The sequence below is a fragment of the Akebia trifoliata genome, chromosome 8 (assembly GCF_017979445.1).
Source record: "Akebia trifoliata isolate Shusen 1 chromosome 8, ASM1797944v1, whole genome shotgun sequence".
NCBI classification, from domain to species: domain Eukaryota; kingdom Viridiplantae; phylum Streptophyta; class Magnoliopsida; order Ranunculales; family Lardizabalaceae; genus Akebia; species Akebia trifoliata.
In genome coordinates, this window is record NC_141382.1 from 29,024,190 (window position 1) to 29,047,202 (window position 23,013).

The 23,013-nt window shown below is 35.3% G+C and overlaps 1 protein-coding gene across 2 annotated transcripts in view; it reads left to right on the top strand.

Moving 5' to 3' along the window:
• The first annotated feature begins 1,085 nt into the window (after positions 1-1,085).
• The window catches only part of LOC147396476 (putative E3 ubiquitin-protein ligase ARI8), a 29,074-nt gene continuing 7,146 nt past the window's right edge, over positions 1,086-23,013 (top strand). Inside the window, exons 1-10 of one of the 2 annotated variants that reach the window (XM_086450948.1) lie at positions 1,086-1,547; positions 3,734-3,858; positions 4,523-4,628; positions 4,771-4,861; positions 5,622-5,794; positions 10,407-10,511; positions 10,618-10,706; positions 11,128-11,235; positions 11,318-11,408; positions 11,532-11,621. In XM_086450948.1, coding sequence (XP_086307074.1) covers positions 1,386-1,547; positions 3,734-3,858; positions 4,523-4,628; positions 4,771-4,861; positions 5,622-5,794; positions 10,407-10,511; positions 10,618-10,706; positions 11,128-11,235; positions 11,318-11,408; positions 11,532-11,621 — 1,140 coding nt within the window. In that variant the 5' untranslated portion in view covers positions 1,086-1,385. The remainder of the gene's footprint in view (positions 1,548-3,733; positions 3,859-4,522; positions 4,629-4,770; positions 4,862-5,621; positions 5,795-10,406; positions 10,512-10,617; positions 10,707-11,127; positions 11,236-11,317; positions 11,409-11,531; positions 11,622-23,013) is intronic. The other variant, XM_086450949.1, reaches the window with a different exon arrangement.

Consider the following 23,013-nt stretch of genomic DNA (forward strand, 5'->3'; position numbering starts at 1 on the left):
TTTGCTTCTTTCAAAAGCCAGTTTCTGGAGCTGAAGCTGACTTTTGTAAAGAACAGACCCTTATAAATTATCCTTTTCTTCCTCTTAAAGTAGGTACAATTAGCTATTTTGGTGTGTGCAAATAGCATACACCCTTTTGCGTTCGTTTTCCAAAAAATACATGCCACATAAACAACGTATTTTGCTAGGGGTGGCTTTATTTGCATACATCGAGATGGTTAATTGTACGCACTTTTAAGTAATTTTTTTTTACCCTTTTGTGTTTACTCATTAAACTCATCACAACCTACCAAAAAAAAAAAATCATTTTTTCTTTTCTCTTTATATTTATTTTCTTTTGAGTTTTACGAGATGTTGAATCAATGGAGATTTAATTTTTTTTTCAAGTTATATTTATTTTTTTGAATTTGTATATATATATATATATATATATTATTTTTTTTACATTTAATCATGAAGTAAGATGAAAAAATCACTATTAAAACTTCAAAAATGATGATTTTGAATCGAAAAATTCAAAGATTTTGAATAGATTTTGTTGGGTAGATTCAGATCAAACTTGTTTTAGAAAGTTTGGTAGGTATCTATTGAATATAATTTTTTTACTTAACATTATAAAATCAATTCGATAGGTACCTATCAATCATTATAAAATAGATTTAGTATGAATCTATCGAACATAATTCTCTCATGTGAATGGTTTTGACTAGATTGGAAGTGTAAAGGTAAGAAAAATAAGTAAGATCGAAGTTTAAAATTCTAATTGAAACCTTTCTAGAGGCAAAGAAAAAGAAATGAATTTGATATTTTTTTTTGGTGGGATGCAATAAGTAATAAATATTAAAATAAATTTATTAGGCGTGCAATAAGTTAGGTATTTTAATTTTTGGTGGGCATCACAGTAAAGTAGGTTCAATAAGACATTTTGGTACGTGAAAATAGAGCCAATGTAATTAATCTCTAATCAAGATATGCCACGTAGATACGATCACGACTCTACTTCTAAAAGAATTAAACTAGATCTCCGTGTTAGATTCCTTACGTGGATTAAAAACGAACAACAAACCCAAACAACAAAAACAAGGAAAGGTGATAGAGACTGATAACCTAAAATCAACCGTTTGATTCTTTGATCTCTATCTCTCTTTTTTCAATGCCAATGTTGGGGTAAAAATGGTACTCGGTAGCACTAAAGCAATCTCCGCTAGATTTCTTCTTAAACCGATCGTCTCAATTTCTCATAAATTAACTTCTCTTCAAATCTCCACCGCGATTACATTCGATTTCACCCATTATTTGTTGCCCTAATTATCGGTTTTTCGATCGAAGGAGGGGGTGTTTAAGCTCTAGATTCTAGGGTTTTATAGGTTTCTGGTTTGTGGTGGATGGATTCGGAGGATGACATGCACGATGCGAACGATGTGGACTCGCTAGAAGACTTTTACAGTGGCGATACGGCCATAGAGAGCGATGATGATGATGGAGATTATGAGTTCGTCGATAACGAATCTGATGACTCGGATGACACCTCATCGCATCGACAGCAGGTTAATTTCGCGAAAAAATTGCTTCTTTTCCCGATTTTCGTTTCGTTATAATCTGTGTCCATGGTTTTTTGTTTTGGTTTCCTCTTGACCTCAAATTTTTTTTTCTTAAAAATATAATTTCTTTTGTTGATTTGTGTGTGATGAATTGATGTTGAAACTGACATTGATGGATTGTGTTACACAAGCCTGCAATAGTTTTAAGGTTAAGCTCAATTCAAAGTGTATATCCTTGTTTGAAGAAAACATAGAGCAATTAGTTGTAAACAAAATGAGAAAAATTCGCTTGGGGTTGAAACTAGAAAAAATAAATAAAAAGAGAATACTAGAAGTTTATGGAAGCACCTTTATATGAGATCGGTGTCTGAAAAAGAGGGTTATTGCAATCGTGCGACAAAATTTTTATATGGACACATTGCTGGATTTCATCGTCCCCTATTTCTTGTGATTGGAATGGAAGATATCTTATGCCTGTCTCTTCTGGTTTCCCGTGGCCTCCTTTTGTGTCACTTCTCTATTTTGGTATTGTTTGCGAGCTTAGTACAATTGTGGTAAAATTTCTTTGATTCCTATCATGATCTTAAGCTGAATTAGCACAGGTTCGTAGGAAAATGGACATTTGCAAGGCGGACCAATTGTGACTTAAGATTGGAACTGATTTTGTTTTGGATTAGTAACAAATAGAAACTGCTGAATTATTTATTGCTAATATTTAACTCTAACAGTATACAACTAAAATCTTTCAAGACCAAAGTCAAGTAGAAAACAAAGAAATGCTTATCGCTATAGTGCTTTGTAATGTGAATCTTACATATGATTATTGGTGGGGGTATGAACGGGACAGTTTCGGTTCAGTTCCACACATACCCAGAATCAAAACCTAAATAAACCTAAATAAAACATCGATTCTGGTTCTTATGGGTTTCAGTTTTGGGCATGATGCCCTTGGAACCATAATCGATCCTACGAGTACCTGTTATCCATTGGGTGCCAGATAAGATCCACAATTATATTTTAAATAAAAAAACTAACATGTAATTCCTCACTTGATAGTTGATTCTAACAATGAATTCTTCAAGCAAATCAAACTTTGAACACCCCCCCCCCCCTAGAAATTAGGAGGTTGAGTCTTTGTTTGTAGATGAGATTGAGAAGGAATAGGAAATATAATCGGATGCTTGTATAAAGAGAGAAAAATAAAGGCTCCACATTCTCTTTAGATTCTAATTTTAGCTAATGTACATTTACTTAGAGCTACCTCATTAATTGATATTAAATTAGATTACTTAATGTCCTTATAAATAAGTTACATGTAAAACAAATCCATTATCAGTGAGCATGATTATGGGTCTTATTATAAACCTTAGTGAGTGATCATCATAAAAAACTTGTGGTAATGTTAGTATAATATAATGAAAATTCTAGACTTTATTTGGCATTTATACCACTTACAACCATTAAAATGGTAAAAGATTCATGTAACAAAATGGATATTATTAAGACACAGTTGCTTTAAGTGGACTACATATAATACCCTTTACTTTCATAATCGTTAATGCCTAAAATAGCTAATAAATTTTGGAATTTATATATTAAATAAAATAGTGAGACTCCAAGCGGCACTATATGGGGCTCATGAATGCACCAGTTGCCATCTTTTGTTCGGACTTGTGTTTTATTTCATCACTTTTTTGTGGATCCCGGTGTTTTGTAAATAATTATAATAAAGCATATACATTGATAAATTATTAAAAAAAAAAAAAAAGGTGTATGTGTAGATGCATGCGATTCGTAAAATTTCCTTTTGTAAAGTATATACATTTGTGTACATGTGCGTGTTTGGAGTCTACGAACTTTTTGGTTTGGATTTTGAACATCGATTTTTTTTGAGAACATGCTTTCCTGTCATACAGGAATTATGATGCTCATCTAATGCTTTTAACTTTCCATATATTTTAAACATATATACAAGTGAAAGTGTAGTATCCACTGTCCTTTTCCTTTTTTCTGTTGGCATGCAGTATTGCTTCTTTGTTCAATTCTTACAGTTATTTCTGGTTCTTAGATACTAGAAGTGTTGTAACCCCCAACTCAACCAGGGAAGTGTTGTCTTTCTGAAATCCCTCTTATATTATTTTTTATTGTTTTGGCATTTAACATGTTTTGGGCTTCTGGATATTCTCATTCAGCATAATTATACCATTTTGGATGAGACCGATATATCTCAACGTCAGGGGGAAGATATCACAACAATATCTACTGTGCTTTCAATATCAAGAGTTTCAGCTAGCATTCTGCTCCGTCACTATGATTGGTAAAAGTCTGTTCCTTTTTGTTCTAGTAATGTGTTTGCGTGTGCACATGTGCATGTTTGTATATTTAGATATATTCATGAGTTCGATGCAAATCTAGTTCGCCTGACCTTTAGGATGTTGGATATGGAATTATTGCTAATTTTCCGTATGTTGGAGTCTTTGGAAAGAAAGAAATCAGCGGGTTTTCAAAGGAAATTCAGCTTCTTTTGAGAACATCAATTGTGTCTATTGAAGAATTTTTTGTTTTCTTTGGTGTAAAGCCTTCGAGGACTTCAAAGGAGTCTTCTTTGACGACTTCATGGGGATATGGAATTGGGTTTGTAGACTTTAACAGTAGGGGCTGAGTTTTCTTTTCTGGTTGGTTGTTCTTACTCTTGTATTTTTTGTTGGTCATCCCGTCCACTTTTAATACAAATTGCTTTTACCGAACAAATTTTTTTTTTTTGCTAATTTAAGTTGAGGTGGCATGATAGGCATACCGGTTTCTTTTGACTATTGTTTAGTACTTGATATTCTTGTACATCTGAAGATGTGAGCATGTGCTTTGCATTCCATGCTATCTACTTGTAACTTATTTATATCATATAATTTTATGTAGACCCTAGTTAACCTTATTTTTTGGTATCTTGATGTTCCGAAGAATTTTGTGTTTGGACTGCACAGGTGTGTCAGTAAAGTGCATGATGCTTGGTTTGCTGATGAAGAAAAAGTCCGCAAGGCTGTTGGTTTGTTGGACAAACCAGTTGTTCTACTTCTGAAATTTAGGGAGGTAAGTGACCTTTGTTATTTGGTAATTTAAGCTTTTAATCGACAGTAATGTTTTCTTAGAAACTGGGGATTTCATCTACTGTGTAGTTTGTAATCTTCTTCTGATATGCTCTCCATGTTTGAAACTTTTCTTATGGTGGCAGCTGACTTGTGGGATTTGTTTTGAAACCTATCCTCATGATAGGATGAATACTGCTGCTTGCGGTCATCCCTTTTGTAGCTTATGCTGGACAGGTTCGTTTCATTGTAACATGGTTGGATTCATTGATTTATTTTCTCTTTAGGATATGCAAATATCAATTTTTTTTTTGATTATCGATAAAAAAAAAAAAAATATCATTTTTCTGATCGATTCTAAATGTAAACTACTTAAACATGTTACTAGTTATGTAGGGCCTACTACACAAATGCTGAAGTATTGGCAGAACAAATAATGATGAAATTGTTTTTATGTTGCATTCACTTTTCCTTTGGTGGACTTCAGTAGATTATTCACAATTTGATGACTTTCCTGTAAATATTCTTCAGTTGAAACTCATTGACAATATGCACACTTTATGCTAATGTTCTAATTCTATTCATTGCGATCATAATCACCAAATCGTGGTGGAATAAATCTGGAAGGGAAAAATTTGAGAAAAAGTGGAAAAATCAATGAAATATGGGAAGGTTGAAATTTATCCAGGTTGACATACAACAGATTTCTAATACAAAACCAAAATACCCCTTTTCATTTTTCCCGATGTAATTGCCAAGTTTGTAAAAGTCGCGAGTTATTGAAAAAGTCATGAATATTACATCATGATTTTATCGGTTAAGGAAAAAAATAACAATTTAATCACGACTTTGTCAATAAGCCACAGAATTTGGTGACTATGATTGCAATTGGCCAACTAGTTTTACATCGATCTCTTCTTGTTCTGCTTGGGTTGAGAGCAAAATGCTATTGCTCTGGAGATGATCTTAGTTTTTTTCCTTTCCGTATTTTTGGCAGGTTACATAAGCACATCAATTAATGATGGTCCTGGATGTTTGACGTTGCGATGTCCTGATCCATCTTGTGGTGCTGCTGTTGGTCAAGACATGATCATTCTATTGGCTTCTGAAGAAGATAAGGAGAAGTATTCCCGTTACCTTCTAAGGTCTTATGTTGAAAACAATAGAAAGGTATAGATCTAAGTCCCAAAACCTTGATTTATTTAGAAAAATATTTTTAATGGCACTCATTTTATTTTTATTTTTTATTTCATTAAAAATATTAGCCTTTGTTGAAAAAATTGTGAAAATTTGGCTCAAAGCATTTTTCATCGGGGATCTTGATGTTCATAAAGAGTCAAACGAGTCACACCTAGCACATTCTGTATATAACAACTTGTATACTTACCTTTGTGCATTTAGAAATGCCAAAATTTTATGTTACATTAAAGGTTTTATATTTTCCATTTAATTAAAATTTTAATGATTGTTTAAAAAATGTTATTATATATGGTTTCATTCGTGATTCAATTTCTTATGGAACTTGATTTTGGAATGGGTGGGTAGGAGATTCTCTTCTTGGAAGTCCCGTTACTTATTGGAAAGGGCAAGATGACCCTAATCATGAGAATTTTGGTTAGCATCCTTGTATGCTTCCTTTTGTTGTTCTCGATCCCTAGAGGAGCATAAAGACGAAATTGAACAAGTGATGCAGGTCGGTGAGGGACGAAGATGAAATTGGAAATTAGGGAATCTTGATTGGGATTGGGTTACAATAGGGTTACTTACAACGTTTAGGGTAAACCCAAAAGGTAAAATGAATTTTTTTTTGCAATTATTGTAGGATAGAGGAAAGGTTAAAAGGTTAAGGTTTATACGGTAAGGATTGAAAGTTAAGAAAATGGAGAAAGGATTAAGGATTGAGTTTGTAGGTTTCAAGAATCAAGAATTAAGAATTTAGGAATCAAGAATTCAAGATTTCAAGAAATCAAAAAAATAAATAAATCAATAATTCTTGAAAAAAAAATCAAGAAAACTGATTTTATGTGGTTTCTTGCAAAAATTAGAAGGTTATTGATGATTTCTTGATCTCTCAAAAATAAACAAAAAAAAAAAATGTAGAAAAGATGGATTGAAGAAGAAGATTAAAGAAAAAAATTGATATTTACCTTGGAATCACCCTAATGATTTCCATGGCATCAACTGCATTAAATGCACCAACATTCAAAAGAAAACAAAGACTCCTGTAATTTTGTTTATTTCATTAATTTTTCGTCAATAGACCCTAATACAATCTATAAATAAGGAAAATCAACCAAGAGTCCTAATAAAATTAAAATACCAAATAAAATAACTTAATTTTTGTAACGTTCTCTCTCCTACTTTTTCAACCCTAATAAACTTATATAAAAGATAAATTAAAGTTGCCATACTATCCCTAAATATTATCCTAAGACCATGGGCTACTAAAATGTGAAAGTAAGCCCAAAAACGTGAAAATGAAGCCCTAAAACAACTCAAAACTAAAAAAAAAAAAAAACCAATTTAAAATAATCTCGAACAATAAAAAGATAAATCTAGACCCAATTTAGTGAAAACCTAAATAATTACAAATTTTTCGTTGGAATCCTTGACCGTTGACATGATTTGCATTTCACATTAACAAGCTTTTCAGAGATTTCATCTAGCATAATAAGGAGGGGAACATGAAGTTCCACTTGGTGAATTGGAAGTGTATTTTTTGCCTAAAAAAGAGTGGTGGTCTTGGTTTTTGCAATCTAAAACTTATGAATCACACTCTGTTGGGTAAGTGGTGGTGGAGATTTGTGTGTGATAGACTTAACCTATAGAGGAGTGTTATAGCGACAAAGTTTGGAAAAAAATCTTTTGGTTGGGAAAGTGATCCCGTGCTTTCACTTTATGATTGCGGGGTTTGGAAAGGTATTCAAAAGGTTCTTCTAGTGCGGGGTTTAGGGTTGGGAAATGTTCTAGCATCATGTTTTGGGAGGATCATTGGTGTGGGTTCACCCTTCTTAAGGACCAATTCCCAAGTTTGTTTGATATCTCCTTGTAAAAAGATGTCCCTATTTTAGACTTCATTGTTTAATTAGATCATGGAGTGGTTTGGGATTACGGTTTTAGAAGAGCCTTTAATGATTGGGAGTTGGACTCTATTGTGAGATTGGCCAGCGTCATGGATTTGGTTGGCTTTCACCTGGAGGATGAGGATACTAGACTTTGGAAGTTAGAGAAGAGGGGTTTTCCTGGTTCACTCCTTTTATCATGCTTTGTCTCAATGTTATTTTGAAAGATTTCCATTTGCGACAATGTGGGTTCCAAACATCCCCTTTTGGATATCTTTCTTTATTTGGGTAGTTGTTAGGAGCAAGATCCTTAAAATGGAAACGTGATAAGGAGGGGCATCATTTCTGTTAATTTTTGTTATATGTGACAACGAAAGGGGAGTTGGCAAATCATGTTCTCTTCCATTGTGATCTAGCCTTAGGAATTTGGTCTTATTTTTTAGGCTTGTTTGGTGTTTCTCCATGCTTCCCCTTGTCCTTTGAGTGGTGTTTGAGAATTGGTCCCAACTGGTTCATAACTTCTTAGCATTCAAGAGGAAGCTTTGGAGCATCACCTCCTTTGCTATGTGTAGGACAATTTGGAAGGAAAGGAATGCTAGGCTGTTTGACAACAAGGAGAAACAACCGATTCATGAGATCATTATGTCAATTTTGGGGCTTCTTTCCTTTTGGTGTAAGATCTTTGAGCGTATCTCAAAGAGTGGAAAGGGAGATCTTGATGATTATATTTGCCTGAACTAATAATTTTTCAAGGGTGATGCATGTCTAAAAAGATTAGCCACCATAATTAGTGCGCAAAACCGATAAATGTTTGAAAAGTCATGATGCTTTACTTTTGTTCCAAGGCATCAATTGGTCTAAGGCACCAACTGGGCATTGTCCAAGGCACTTGTTAGTGTAATGAAGCAATTAATTCAAGGCACTAGCAGTACTTTCCAAAGCACCAATTGGTCGAGGGCTGACAATGGGTCAGATTTTACCCGATCAGGTCCAATTTGGAAAAAATAGGATTCAGATCTAAAGTTTGAATTTTTCGGATCAGACTAGGATTGAAATTTTAAGATATGATAAACTTTCAGATTGGTTTCAGATTAACCCCAACACAATCCTATAAAAATCCGAACTGAATTAGGGTTTTGCTATCTAGTTTTTGATTTCTCATGTCTATAAATATATCATTTACACTCTTCACATTTAGGGTTCTCGTTTTTGCTCCATTGTCTCCTCCATGCAAAACCCCAACTCTTCATCCTCTTTCAATTTCGTTGTACACATATGGCTTTTGGATGTTCTAAATATAGGTTTATTATTTAATCGGATCGGATCGATTTTAGATTGAGCAAATGTTTAATTGGATCATATTCGGTTAAAATATTTATTGACCCGATCAGATCTGGATCCAGATTATGAGATAAAAATTTCGGTTTGGTACTAATCCAGTACCAATCTGATGAATTGTCAGCCCTAAATTGGTTCAAGGAACCAATTTGGTCTATAAGGCGCTCACTGGTCTAAGGCACCAGCTGGTCTAAGGTGTCAATTGGTCTAAAGTTCACATCATGAGATGATAATACATATCTTAGGGCTTTTGTTTTTTTGAGGCAAACTCTTCATTAAGTTTAAAGGTATGTTTTTTGAAGAATTTGTCTTTAGATGAGAGTCCTTATGTTCCAAATAGCTTGTTTTAATTTCTTCTTATATTCTGGAAAGTCATCTCGATTGCCTTTGTTTGCTTTTTAATAAATAAAATTTCACTTATAAAAAAGAAGTATTTGAGAGCATGACAGTGAAAACAATAGTTCTCTACATGAAAATGAAATAATGATGTCACATTACACACTATGTAAACACCTGCTTAAACGGAGAAACTGTCAAGCACTATATTCATGTGTTATCACACACATATTATTTTGAATGTATGTGAATAAATTTGTAATGTACCTAACTAATTAAAACATGAATTATTGTATGCATGCTTATGTGAACATACCAATACACTTAAAATACATAAAAAATAAGATGTATAGAATATCTAAATAATCATAATTCATTTATACTAAATAATAAATGTTGTGTGTAATTTTTTAGTTGTAAACATTATTATTATGTGTAAATTTATAAGTCGTTTCTATAAGCAATTTACAATTGTTATTATATTTATAAGTTTTTAGCAATATTTTTTTTCAAAATTGAATATCTTGGTCGAAGCTTACTATTCACGGAAATATTTTCACTGAAAATTTTCATTTTCATACTAAAATATGATTGTTTCGGTCAAAATTTATTATTCACCAAAATATTTCAAGAAAAATAGTGATTTTGATAGAAATATTTAAAAAAAAAGAAAATTGTTTGTTAAACTTTGTTTCAGACCTCGTGGAAATGGAAATATTTTGGTAAATTTTGTGGAAATATGTCAAAATTTAATACTATGTGCATATCCCACTTTTCCTAGTCAATATGCTACCATTGAACATGCCCAGGTTTGAAACATTGAATCTTATTGTTTTTCAATTAGGTTTCTAATATTTATTTTCCTTACTTTGAATGATTATTTGTAGGTTCAATACTGATTTCATCACAATGCTGCTCATTTGTCTATATTATTCTAGATTATATAAATGAGAATTTGATGATGGGAAAATAGGCATTCTAGATTATATTTATTCTTCTTACATTGTTGTTTTCGTTTCTTCCATTTCTTTTCTTTTCTTTTCTAGACCAAATGGTGCCCTGCTCCAGGCTGTGAATATGCTGTAGATTTTGTTATTGGTAGTGGGGGCTATGATGTTTCTTGCAAATGCACATATAGCTTTTGCTGGAATGTGAGTTTCTTCCAATTATTTTTGTAAATATATGTTATATTTTTCCTCAGAAGTCTTGGTTGTATACCAGTTGACCTCTTTAAATCTTTTGAATCTAAACCTCCAGTGTACCGAGGAAGCTCATCGTCCGGTGGACTGTGGCACTGTGGCCAAGTGGATTTTGAAGAATAGTGCTGAATCTGAAAACATGAATTGGTATGGTATAAGATAATAAGAGCATGGCATCTGAAGTTGTTATAACGAGAATCTCACGTTATTGCTTTCTTGATTCTTGTAATTTGACCTTTGCGGACTTCTTGTTTATTTATTTTTGTTAGGTTTCTTCTTGTTTCAATTTAATATCTTAGTGGCATATGTACATCTTTGCCGGAATTGTCTCCCATTCCGTAACTAGTAAACTATTTAGAATAATTTATTTAGGCCCTCTTCTCAGTGCTGATTTACTTTTATTGTTTCTAATTGAGTTTGGTTGAATAACTGATGTACTCCTTTACTCTTTGAGCTCTTTTATGTTGAAATATAGAGTGGCCTTGCCAAATATTCCATCTTTTTTTTTTTTTGCTGCTTTGCATATTTTCTGAACAATACTAATTTATTTTTCTGGTGCGATATTCAGGATTTTAGCCAATTCCAAGCCTTGTCCAAAATGCAAGCGACCAATTGAGAAAAACCAGGGTTGTATGCATATTACATGCACACCTCCTTGTAAATTCGAGTTTTGCTGGTAATTTTTAATATCTATGTTGTTAATATATCTGTGCAGTTTTATTTATTTTTTCATATTTTTTTTTATTGTATGCTTACAGGCTGTGCCTTGGTTCATGGTCGGATCATGGTGAGAGGACAGGTGGTTTCTATGCATGTAATCGTTATGAGACAGCAAAACAAGAGGGAGTGGTACATGTTTATTTTCTGGTTTTTTGTCCTTGTAACATTATTTTGCCCATTATTATGGATAGGATATGTGGTATTATCTCATGAATTACTAATTTCCTACTTTTTTTCTTCTATTACTTATAGTATGATGAGACTGAGAAAAGGAGAGAGATGGCTAAAAATTCTTTAGAGCGATACACACACTATTATGAAAGATGGGCGACCAACCAGTCGGTATGTACAGTTTAATCACCTTTATCTACATTACTATGCTTCAACTAGGATGTGTTTTCAATGAATTCATCAATTCCACGGTTGTATGTCTTGTTCCTCATTTATTAGCTATACAATGATGACAGCTGAAGAAGAACAATTTTTAACAAACGATTGTTGGTTGTAGTGGCCAGGGCCTCCCTCCAAAAGGGAGAAGTCTTGAGTTCAAAACCCCTTGTTGGCCATTCCTCTAGTGCTTAAGAGGCCAATACACTTGGCATGAGTTGGAAGGGGTGACTCACGTATCCATGGGATTAGTCGGACTAAGTCTGGATACCCATATATCGAAAAAAAAACAAAACAATTTTTCTCTAAGATAATCAAATTGCTCAAATCATTAATTACAAGAGACTAACATATTGCAAGTACAACAGAGTAGAAATATGTTGAGTGAGCGACATTGTCAGTAAATAAACTATTCCATTCTAGCCTATGATGATTGTGGCCTTTGTTGCAGTTTGATGTGAATGTTTTTTTTTTTTTCATGGTGACTTGGAAGAAGTTTATGTGATACTGCATCAAAGTTTTAAGTATTCCTCTATTGAAGGGAAAGTGTGCAATCAGAGGAAGCTGTTGTATGATTTAAAACAATTTCCTAAAGCATGGTTTTAAAGATTTCACAGGACCACGGTGAGAATTTGTTACAAGCATGGTTGGGTTAACCACACATTATTCATTAAGTACTCCATCAAGAGAGTTATAACAGTTATCTGCATAAAGATATTGGAACGACAGAATGATCATGATGAGATAAGGAGACTAAAAGGTCAGTTGGCTAAGGAGTTTGAGACTAAAGACCTAGGTTAGCTGAACTACTTTCTTGGGATTGAAGTTGCCATATCTAAGAAGGGTATTTTCATTTCATAGAAGAAGTATGTTATCCATCTTCTATAGGAGACAAGTATGATGGGGTGTAGACCATGTGTTGAATAACTCTTTTTATTTAGTATTTTATGTCTTTTGTCCTTTTTTGTCTTTTCCACTTATTAGACTTTGTAATCCCTTTAAAGTCTAGTTAGGGCTTTGCAATTAATCAAGTTAGTTTTCTCTCAATTCTATTTGGTATCAGAGCCTACCCCCATTGACTCCTTCTACCTCCATCGTCTCCCTCCTCCCTTACATCCATCTTCAGCACCTCTAGTCTTTAGATTCAAACATCACCCCTACGGGGGTTTTTTATCGCACCATGCGATAAGAGTGTTAGAATACACTGCAGCCTAAGGCAACAATAGAGTTGCTGTTTTTTTGTGGCTGTTAAGCTAAACGATGACCATTGGACCATCCATAGAGCCATGCGGCAATAGCCCCTTGGTTGTTTGACACCTACTTGACCCACGACAACAGTAGATGTGCTGTTTGGGACCTACGACAACAACAGAGGTGCTGTTTGGGGCCTGCGACCACAGTAGAGGTGCTGTTTGGGGCTTGCAACCACAACAGTGGTGTTATGTGGGGGCTACGATCATAGCAAATCTATTATTTGGAGGCTGCAACTATAATAGCTTGCTGTTTTGGAGGCTGCGATCACTGCATACCCTTTACTTGGAAGCTACGATCATTGCAGACCCATTGTTTGGATGCTGCGATCCCTGCTGACCAACTTTTGGAGGTTGCGATCGCAATAGCTTGCTGAGTGTTGTGACGATAGCAAACCTATTGTTTTGGAGGTTGCGATCACAACAACTTATTGTTTGAGGGTTGCAACAACAACAAATCTGTTGTTTGGAGGCTGTGACACAGTAGCCTTGCTATTTGAGGATTACAGTAGCCGCATGACTGCTTCTTGGGGCCCTACAATTGAGTTGATGGCTGTTCGGGTCACCTTCAACAGTGTTTGATCACTTTCCACGCAGTTTCTTATTTGAACTCCTTTCAAACCAAAACATAGATTTTTTTTGGATGGCCTTTGAGACGTTTTCTTCTTCAATCACCAATGGTTTGCTAATGAATCTATGGTTTGTTCTTAGCTAGTAATATTTATGCAACCACACATTGCAACTAGTTTCATGTTCTCTAAGACTGCAAAACAAATATGGGATTTCGCAAAGAGTATTTACTTGCAACGTTAAAATAATGTCCGGATCTTTAACTTAGAGCATAAGATTTTTGCCTTTCGCAAAATGACTCTTCAATCACCACCTATATATCATAGCTATGAGCTCGATGGGAAGAGTTGACCTACTCCTCGTCCTATGCTTGGAAGGACTCTGTTGATGAGGCATTATATGTGTCGATTCTGGATAAGAATCGAGTTTTTCAGTTTCTAATCGGGTTCCAGGATGAGTTTGAGTATGTAAGAGTTCATTTATTGGGTATGGATCCCTTTCCATCCCTATAGACTGCGTATTCTTATGTATTAGCTGATGAGAGTTGTTGTATAGCTATCTTACCCCTTTTTAGGAGACCACTCTACTATGCTTGCTCGCATACTTTCTACACAGCCTTCCAGCAAATCTCTGCCTGCACGTCAACGACATAAGTGTAATCATTGTGGAAAGTTGGGTCACGTGAAGGCCCTTGCTATGCACTTCATGGTCGTCCTAATCAGCAACGTCAACTGTCTGACTGATCCTCAGCTCATGTTGTTTCTCAGTCGACTACTGATCAGGTACTCCCTTCAATTATTACATCCTCATCGGAGTCGGTATTTATGTTCTAGGCTGAGCTTGACAAGTTCAGGAAATTCTTCAATCAGATGGAGATTTCATCTCAGTCGGTATCTATTTTCGTTCATTCAGGTACCTTTGCATCTGCACACAATGTTTCCACCACTTTCTCACTATGGATCATTGATTCTAGTGCCTCAGATAACATGACCGTTACGTCCTCCCTATTCAAAACCTATAATGCTTTCTCTGGTCATCGCAAGGTTCGCCTTGCTGATGATTCATCTTCTATTGTTGGTCAAGGTCATTTTTTTATTGTACCTTCTTTATCCTTAACTAATACACTGCATGTTCCTCAATTTACTACTAATTTTATTTCTATTAGTAGTATTACCAAACATTTGAATTGCAGTGTAATCTTTTATCCCTCTCATTGTGTCTTTTAGGATCTGGAGTCGAAGATGATGATTAGCACTGGACGTGAAGTGAATGGCTTGTATCTCTTGGACGCGCCTGTTTTACCTATCACTAATTCTATTTCTCAGCTTAGTAGTAGTAGTAAGTCTAATAAGGCACTTGTAATGCGTTAACACTTATGCTTAGGCTATATTTCCTTTGGATATTTGACACACATGTTCCTTACTTTATTTAAAAATACGAATTTGCTTGATTTTTCTTGTGAAACTTATCAATTAGCTAAATATGTTCGTTCTAATTATCCTATTAGTATGAATACTACTGAACCTACTCAATTTGACTTAATTCACTCTGATGTGTGGGGTCCCCTCCCCCATCACATCCACTCTTGGTTTTCGTTATTTTGTCCTGTTCATTGATGACCATAGTCGTACCACTTGAGTCTATCTTATGAAACATAAGAGTGAAGTATATGGGATATTTAAGTAATTTTTTGTTATGGTTCATACCCAATTTGGTCATACCGTCAAGATTTTCCATTCTGATCATGGTACCAATACACCTATAGTGAGGTATTGAAAATTTGTTTAGAGTTTGGCATTGAGGATCAAATGTCTAATGTTAAAATCCCTCAGCAGAATGGTTGATCGGAAAGGAAAAATCGTCATATTCTGGAGTTAGCTCGTGCCTTTTGTATTGACATGAATGTACTACAATCCTATTGGGCCGATGCAATTCTTACTGTGGTTTATCTTATTAATTGGACCCTCGCCTGGGTTTTTCAGTTTGCCACTCCCTTTTTTAAGCTCCATCTGGATAGTTCCGTGTTTCTCTTTTCTCCGCATGTGTTTTGGTGTGTCTGTTTTGTTCAAATTCTTGACCATACTCACACTAAACTTGACCTAAGACTGTCAAATATATATTTTTGGGTTATTCCTCTACTCAGAAACGATACTGTTATTATCATCCTCCCTCTGGAAAGTGTTATTTCTCGGGATGTCTTTTTTTTTAGCATACCCCATATTACACTAGGTCAGTTGGTATTTAGTTTGAGTGGTTTCCTCTAGATTCTCCTGATGATGACCCCTCTCCCTTATTATTTCACCTTCCCATGTTTGTTCCTCCTTCTCCATCTCCTGTCTGTTTGTCACCTTCTCACTTGCATGTTTACTCTTGATCATCACACAATACTACCATCAATTCTATGCCAGACCAGCTCGTTTCCTCACCTCTAGCTCCGCCTCTTACTGCCTGTTGTGATGATTGTCTTATCGCCACTCGTAAGGGTAAGCGCACTTGTACTTATCCCGTTTTTAATTATGTATTTGATTCCGTTCTCTCACCCTCCTATCAGAGTTTTCTTGCTTCTGTTTTTGCTATTTCTTTTCCTAATACCGTTGCAGATGCTATTGCCCATCCTGAGTGGCGAGCAGCTATGCTTGATGAATTGAATGCTCTTGAAAGAACTCTGACTTGGGAACTAGTTCCTCTTCCACCTGGGAGGAAGGCTGTCGGATGCCAATGGGTGTTTACCATTAAGTATAACCCTAATGGTTATATTGCTTGTTATTAGTCCCGTCCGGTGGCCAAAGGGTTTGCTCAGAGTTATGGGATTGATTACCCGGAGATGTTTGCTCTTGTTGCCAAGATCATCACCATTCGAGTTTTTTTTTCTATTGTTGTTATCAGAGGGTGGTCATTTTTTCAGTTAGATGTCAAGAATGCATTTCTTAATGGTGATCTTCAGGAAGAAGTCTATGTTCCAATCTCCTAGTTTTCTTGTCGTTGTCTCTTTTGGGCATGTCTATCATTTTCGTCATTCTCTTTATCGACTGAAGCAGTCTCCTCGTGCATGGTCTGAGCGTTTTACTAAAGTCATGCATCGGTTTGGTTTTCATCAGAGTTCTGTTGATCATACTCTTTTCCTACGTCACTCCCAAAGCAAAACTGTCATTCTAATTGTTTATGTGGATGATATTGTCCTTATTGGAGATGATTGTGATGGTATTGTAGAGGTAAAATCTTATTTAGAACGACAATTTGAGATTAAGGATGATATTGTCCATATTTTTGGGAAATGAGGTTGTGCGGCCCCATTCTAGTATTTTTTATCTTTCAGCGTAAATATGTCATTTATTTACTCAATGAATTTGGTCAGCTTGGTTCTCGTTCTGTCAATATTCCTATTGAGCAGAATCACAGGCTGACTGATTTTAAGGGGGAGTGTTTGTTGGATATTGGTCAGTATTAGTGTCTTATGGGAAAATTGATCTACTTGTCTATGACTCGTCCTGACATTGCCTATGTTGTTAGTGTTATAAGTCAGTTATGCACTCTCGCACATCTCATCTTACTACTGCCCATTGTATTCTTAGATATCTTAAGGGATATCCTGGTCGAGGTATTTTGTTTAATAATCATGATCATCTTCGCATTGAGGCTTGGATTGATGTAGATTATGCTGTTTAAGGAAATGATAAACGGTCCACTTCTGGGTGGTAACTTGGTAATTTGGCGCAGTAAGAAGCAAGATATGGTTTCTCGGTTAAGTGCTGAGTCAGAATATAGAACTATGGCCTTTGGAGTATGTGAGTTGTTGTGGTTCAAGACCCTATTAGCTGATTTGTGTCTTCCAGTGACAGTCCCATTTTCACTATATTGTGATAATAAATCAGTGATTAATATATCTGTAAATCTAGATTAACATGACAGAATGAAGCATATCAAAGTTGATTGACATTTCATTAGAGAGAAGATTGTTTTTGGGTAGATTTGTACTCCCTTGGTTCCTATATCCCAGCAATTTGCCGATATTCTTACCAAAGGTGTTGGTAAGACCGCCTTTGAAGTCATTTTGTTCAAGTTGGGCGTTGCCAATATTCACGCACCAACTTGAGGGGGGAGTGTTGAATAACTCTTTTTATTAAGTATTTTATGTCTTTTGTCTTTTTTGTCTTTTCCACTTATTAAACTCTGTAATCCCTTTAAAGCCTAATTAGGGCTTTGTAATTAATCAAGTTAGTTTTCTCTCAATTCTATTCCATGTGATACTCCCATTAAGTCGAATCATAAACTTAGTGAAGTAAGTGATCACCTCATGGATGCAAATTGATATCAGAGAGTTGTAGGTCAACTTATTTGTCTTTCCCTAACCCGACCATACATTACATATGTTAGTGTGGTAAGTCAATTTATGCACACATCGAACGCTACACACTTGGATGTTATGTAAAGAATTTCAAGTACTTAAAAGTCTTGTCCACCCTTGGAAAGGTTTATTGTATACTTGACATGGTAGCTGAAAGGTGAATCTCGAACTAATGCGGATTGGATAGTTTAGTGATAGTGTGTAGACACCCCATTTTTGTACTCGTTTGATTAATCAATTTGTCAACTTGATTGTGGCGGTTCCCAATTATGGACGGTTGTTCTAAAAGTTTTTATTTGTCACTAGATATGTTTCCAGAGCTGGACTAAAATAAGTTTTATGGGACAATTAGTCAAATGACCAAAATACTCCTGATACCAAAACACCCATAGAGACTACATAATGCTTAGGAAAATCCTGTTGTATACATAAAATGACAAATTTGAACTAAATAAACCATTTCGCCCATTTTCACAAAATTTGACAATTACCAAAATGCCCCTTGTGGGGCTCACGCCTATTTCACGTCAAGAAACCACAATTGACGTAAACAAACATTTTCAGTGAATTCCTTACGAAAAATCGATTTTAAAGCAACACAAAATGTTGAGAAAAACTACCCCCCAAAGCAAAAGTCCCTTTTTAGGGTAAAACGATAATTTAAAAACTCTAAAATTTGAAAATATGAAACTAATAATTAAAAATCTTAATAAATGTTAAGTGAAAATTTTAACAAATCAAAATTAAAATTTTAAACCAATAAATATAATTAATTAAGTTTCTGGGCCCAAGTCCATTTGTTGGCTTGTTTATTTAAATGGGCCCCACCAAATAATTATCTAAAGAACCCTCCATGGGGGTCTGGAAGAATACCGAAATAAATAATTAAAAGACCCTCCATGGAGGGGGTCTAAAAAAAGTTAAAGGATTTTAGTCTCCAATAATTCTACCTAGTAAAATCAAAATAAAGACACCTGAAAATAATTTAGAGATAAGCTTTATCTAAAATAAACATAATCTAATTCAAACATTATAAAAAACTTTTATAAAAAGGCAACCTTACACCCCAAACTATTATGCCATAAAAAAATCCTAGGAGAAAGTGATCAAAATCTCTCCAAAACATCCCCAAAATCTTAAAATTGAATCCCCAATTTAATACTCATGCCCCTAACCTCCATTTCCAACTAGAAAAATACCCAGGAAGTCTTCAAATCACTTGGATTTAGCTGATATTTAAAAATAAAAAAACTCTCATCTTAGAGCCCAAGAGTAGATATAAAGGAGGATATGGACCCAAGAACTTCGCAAGAGGATTACTCATCACCAATTTTCTAAGGGAACACTTCGCCCACAATCGACCACTGATTACGTTTGAAGGTAATCATTCTTTTTTTAGAATTAAGGATTTGTTTTATAATGTAATTTTTTTGGTAATAGTAGAGATCGGCTTTCCTCAGGAAGGGTTGATGCTTAATACTTTTCAATTTCGTAATCTGATCCCCGAATCCGATTTCTTTGTAGATCCCAACCTTTTATTCATATTCATTGTTGATTTGGGTTCTCATAAAACTGGTGGCTCTTCCGTTAAATTCCATAAAAATGGGTCTTTACCAAAATTTTTAAACCGGTTCCCTACTTTTGCACTGGTCGAGGTGTTTAGAAACCAAACTCTTAAAATGGAGATTGTCAAAGGAGTAGGGTTTTCCTAGGCATCAAGATGACCAAAAACTTTTGGTGAAATTGTTGATTGCTCATGAATATTTGGTGATGTGGATGCATTGACATGATTTTGAATCTGGTCCACAAGCTTATTAGAATGAAGACAACCAAAAGTTTCACCAATGTGCTTTTTGGTCATCTTGATGCCTAGGAAAGCCCTGTACTTTTAAGGGTGATAGTCTATATTCTAGGAGTTTGATTTGAGGAAAATCCTTTTTATGGGATTTAATGAAGTCGCCACCTAGTTTTATGGTCTGGGAACCAAAATTTGATTATGAATATGGATAAAAGATTAGGTTCTACGAAGACATCAAATCCGGGGATCAGATTACAGGATTGAAGGTGTTATGCACCAATTCTGCTCGACGAAAGTCACTTTCTACTATTATAAAAAATTCTACATCGCAAAAAAACCTAAATCCTAAAAAAAAATGATTATCTTCGGACGTAGTCAGTGGTTGATTGTTGGTGGAGTGTCCCTAAAAAAACTAGTGGCGAGTGATCCTTTTGCAAAGTTCTTGGGTCTGTTATCGCCTCTAGATCTGTTCCTGAGCTCTAATATGAGAGCTTTTTCCTTGATTTTTGAATATCGGCCATATCTGAGTGATTTGAAAGCTTTCTGGTTGAAAATTGAGGCTAAGCAAGGGTATGTGTATTGAGTTGAGGTTTCAGTTTTAGGGTTTTGGGGATGTTCTAGAGATATTTGGATCTTTTCTCTTAGGGTTTTTGATGGCATACGAATTTGGAGTGTACCGTGGTTTTTGATAATATTTGAGTCATATTAAGTTTATTTTAGATAAAGCTTATCGTTAAAATTGAGAGAGAAAAAGAAGATTAGATTAATTGATTAGCCTTAATTAAGCTTTAAAGGAGAATTACATAGTCTAATAAATAGAAAAGACTAAAAAGGACAAAAGACTTAAAAAGTATAATAAAACAAAATTATCCAAAATTCCCCCTCAAGTTGGTGCATGGATATTAACAACGTCCAACTTGGACAAGAGACCTTCAAAGGTGGTTTTACTAACACCTTTAGTAAGAATATAGGCGAGTTGCTGAGATGTAGGAACAAATAGAGTATAAATCTGCCCATAAACAATCTTCTCTCTAATGAAATGTCAATTAACTTCGATATGCTTCGTTCTGTCATGTTGAATCGGATTTGCTGCTATGTTAATTGCTGATTTATTATCACAATATAGTGAAAAGGGGACTGTTATGGGAAGACACAAGTCAGTTAGTAAGGTCTTGAGCCACAATAACTCACATATTCCAAGTGCCATTGCTCTATTTCTGACTCAGCACTTAATTGAGAAACCACATCTTATTTCTTAATATACCAAGTTACCAAGTTGCTACCAACTTTAGTATAGTACTCAGAAGTGGATCGTTTATCAGTCACTGACCCAACATAATCTACGTTTATCCATGTCTCAACACGAAGATGATCATGATTACTAAACAAAATACTTCGACCAGGACATCCCTTAAGATATCTAAGAATATGATAGATAACAGTAAAATGAGATGTTCGAGGCGAGTGGATGAACTGACTTACTATACTAAAGTATAGGCAATGTCGGGGCGAGTCATAGACAAGTAGATCAATTTTCCCACAAGACGCTGATACTGACCAATATCTGACAAACACTTCCCTTTAAAATCAGTGAACCTGTGATTCTACTCAATAGGAGTATCAATGGGACGAGAACCGAGCTGGCCGGAGTCACTGAGTAAATTAAGGACATATTTACGTAGAGAGAGAAATATACAAGAATGGGACCGCGCAACCTCAATACCCAAAAAACAACGAAGATGGTCAAGGTCCTTAATCTCAAATTGACGCCCTAAGTAGGATTTGACATCGGCAATACCAACACTATCATCTCTAGTAAGGACAATATCATCCTTATAAATAATTAGAGCGACAGTTTAACCCTTGGAGTGACTAAGAAAATAGTGTGATTAGTAGAACTTTGATGGAAACCAAATTGATGCATTTCCTTAGTAAAACGCTCAGATCATGCACGAGGAGACTGCTTCAGCCCATAGAGAGCGACAAAAATGACAGACATGTGCAGGAGTAGCAGGTGTGAGAAAATCAGGAGGTTGGATCATATAGACTTCTTTTTGAAGATCACCATTGAGAAATGCGTTCTTGACATTTAATTGAAAGAGAGGCCACCCTTTGATTGCGGCAATAGAAAAGAGAACTCGAATGGGGTCATCTTCGCAATCGGAGTAAATGCCTCCTGATAATCAATCCCAAAAGGCTGAGCATAACCCTTTGCCACCAGGTGTGTCTTATAACGAGCAATAGAACTATCAAGATTATATTTAAGGTTGAAAATCTAGCGACATCCCACAACCTTCCTCCTAGGTGGAAGAGGATCAAGTTCCCAAGTCCGAGTCTTTTCAAGAGTATTTAATTCATTAATCATAGTGTTCGCCACTCAAGATTGGCAATAACATCTGCAATAGTAATAGGAGGAGAAACAAAGGAAACAAAAGTAAGAAAACTCCGATAGGATGGTGAGAGAGTAGAATCAGATATATAATTAGAAATAGGATAAGCACAAGTGCACTTACTCTTGCAAGGGACGATAGGATGATCATTATAAGGGATAGTAAGAGGTGAAGTTGGAGGCAAGGAAGCGAGTTGGTCTGGCATAGAAGTGATGGTTGTATTGCGTGGCTGCCGAGACTAAACTTGCAATGAAGGAGGTGACCAATTGACAGGGGTTGAGAAGGAGGAACATGCATGGGAAGAGGAAATAACAAGGGAGAGGGATCATCATCAGGAGAATCTAGAGGAAACCACTCGGACTGAATGTTAACTGACTTATTGTAGTATGAGGTATACTCAAAAAGGGAAACATCCCAAGAAATGAAATGCCTTTGAGAAGGAGGATGATAACAGCGATATCCTTTCTGGGTAGAGGAATAACCCAAAAAGATGGCCTTTGGGTCAAGTTTAGTATGAGTTTGGTCAAGAATTTGAACAAAGCAGACGTACCCAAACACACGTGGAGGAAATGGAAACTAAAGACGATTCAGATGGAGTTGAGAAAAGGGTGTGGCAAACTGAAGAACTCGGGAAGGGGTCCGATTAATAATGTAAATAACAGTAAGAATTGCATCGGCCCACTAGGATTGTGGCACGTTCATGCCAATAGAGTGGGCACAGATTACCTTTAAAATATGACGATTTTTCTTTCTGATCAACCATTCTACTGAGGAGTCTTAGCATTGGACATTTGATACACAATGCTAGACTTTAAACAAAGTTTCAAAACCTCACTACAGGTGTACTCAGTACCATGATCAGAATGAAAAGTATTGACGTACGACCAAATTGGGTATGAATCATAGCAAGAAATTGCTTGAAGATCCCATATACTTCACTCTTGTATTTCATAAGATAGACCTAAGTGATGCGACTGTGGTCATCTATGAACAA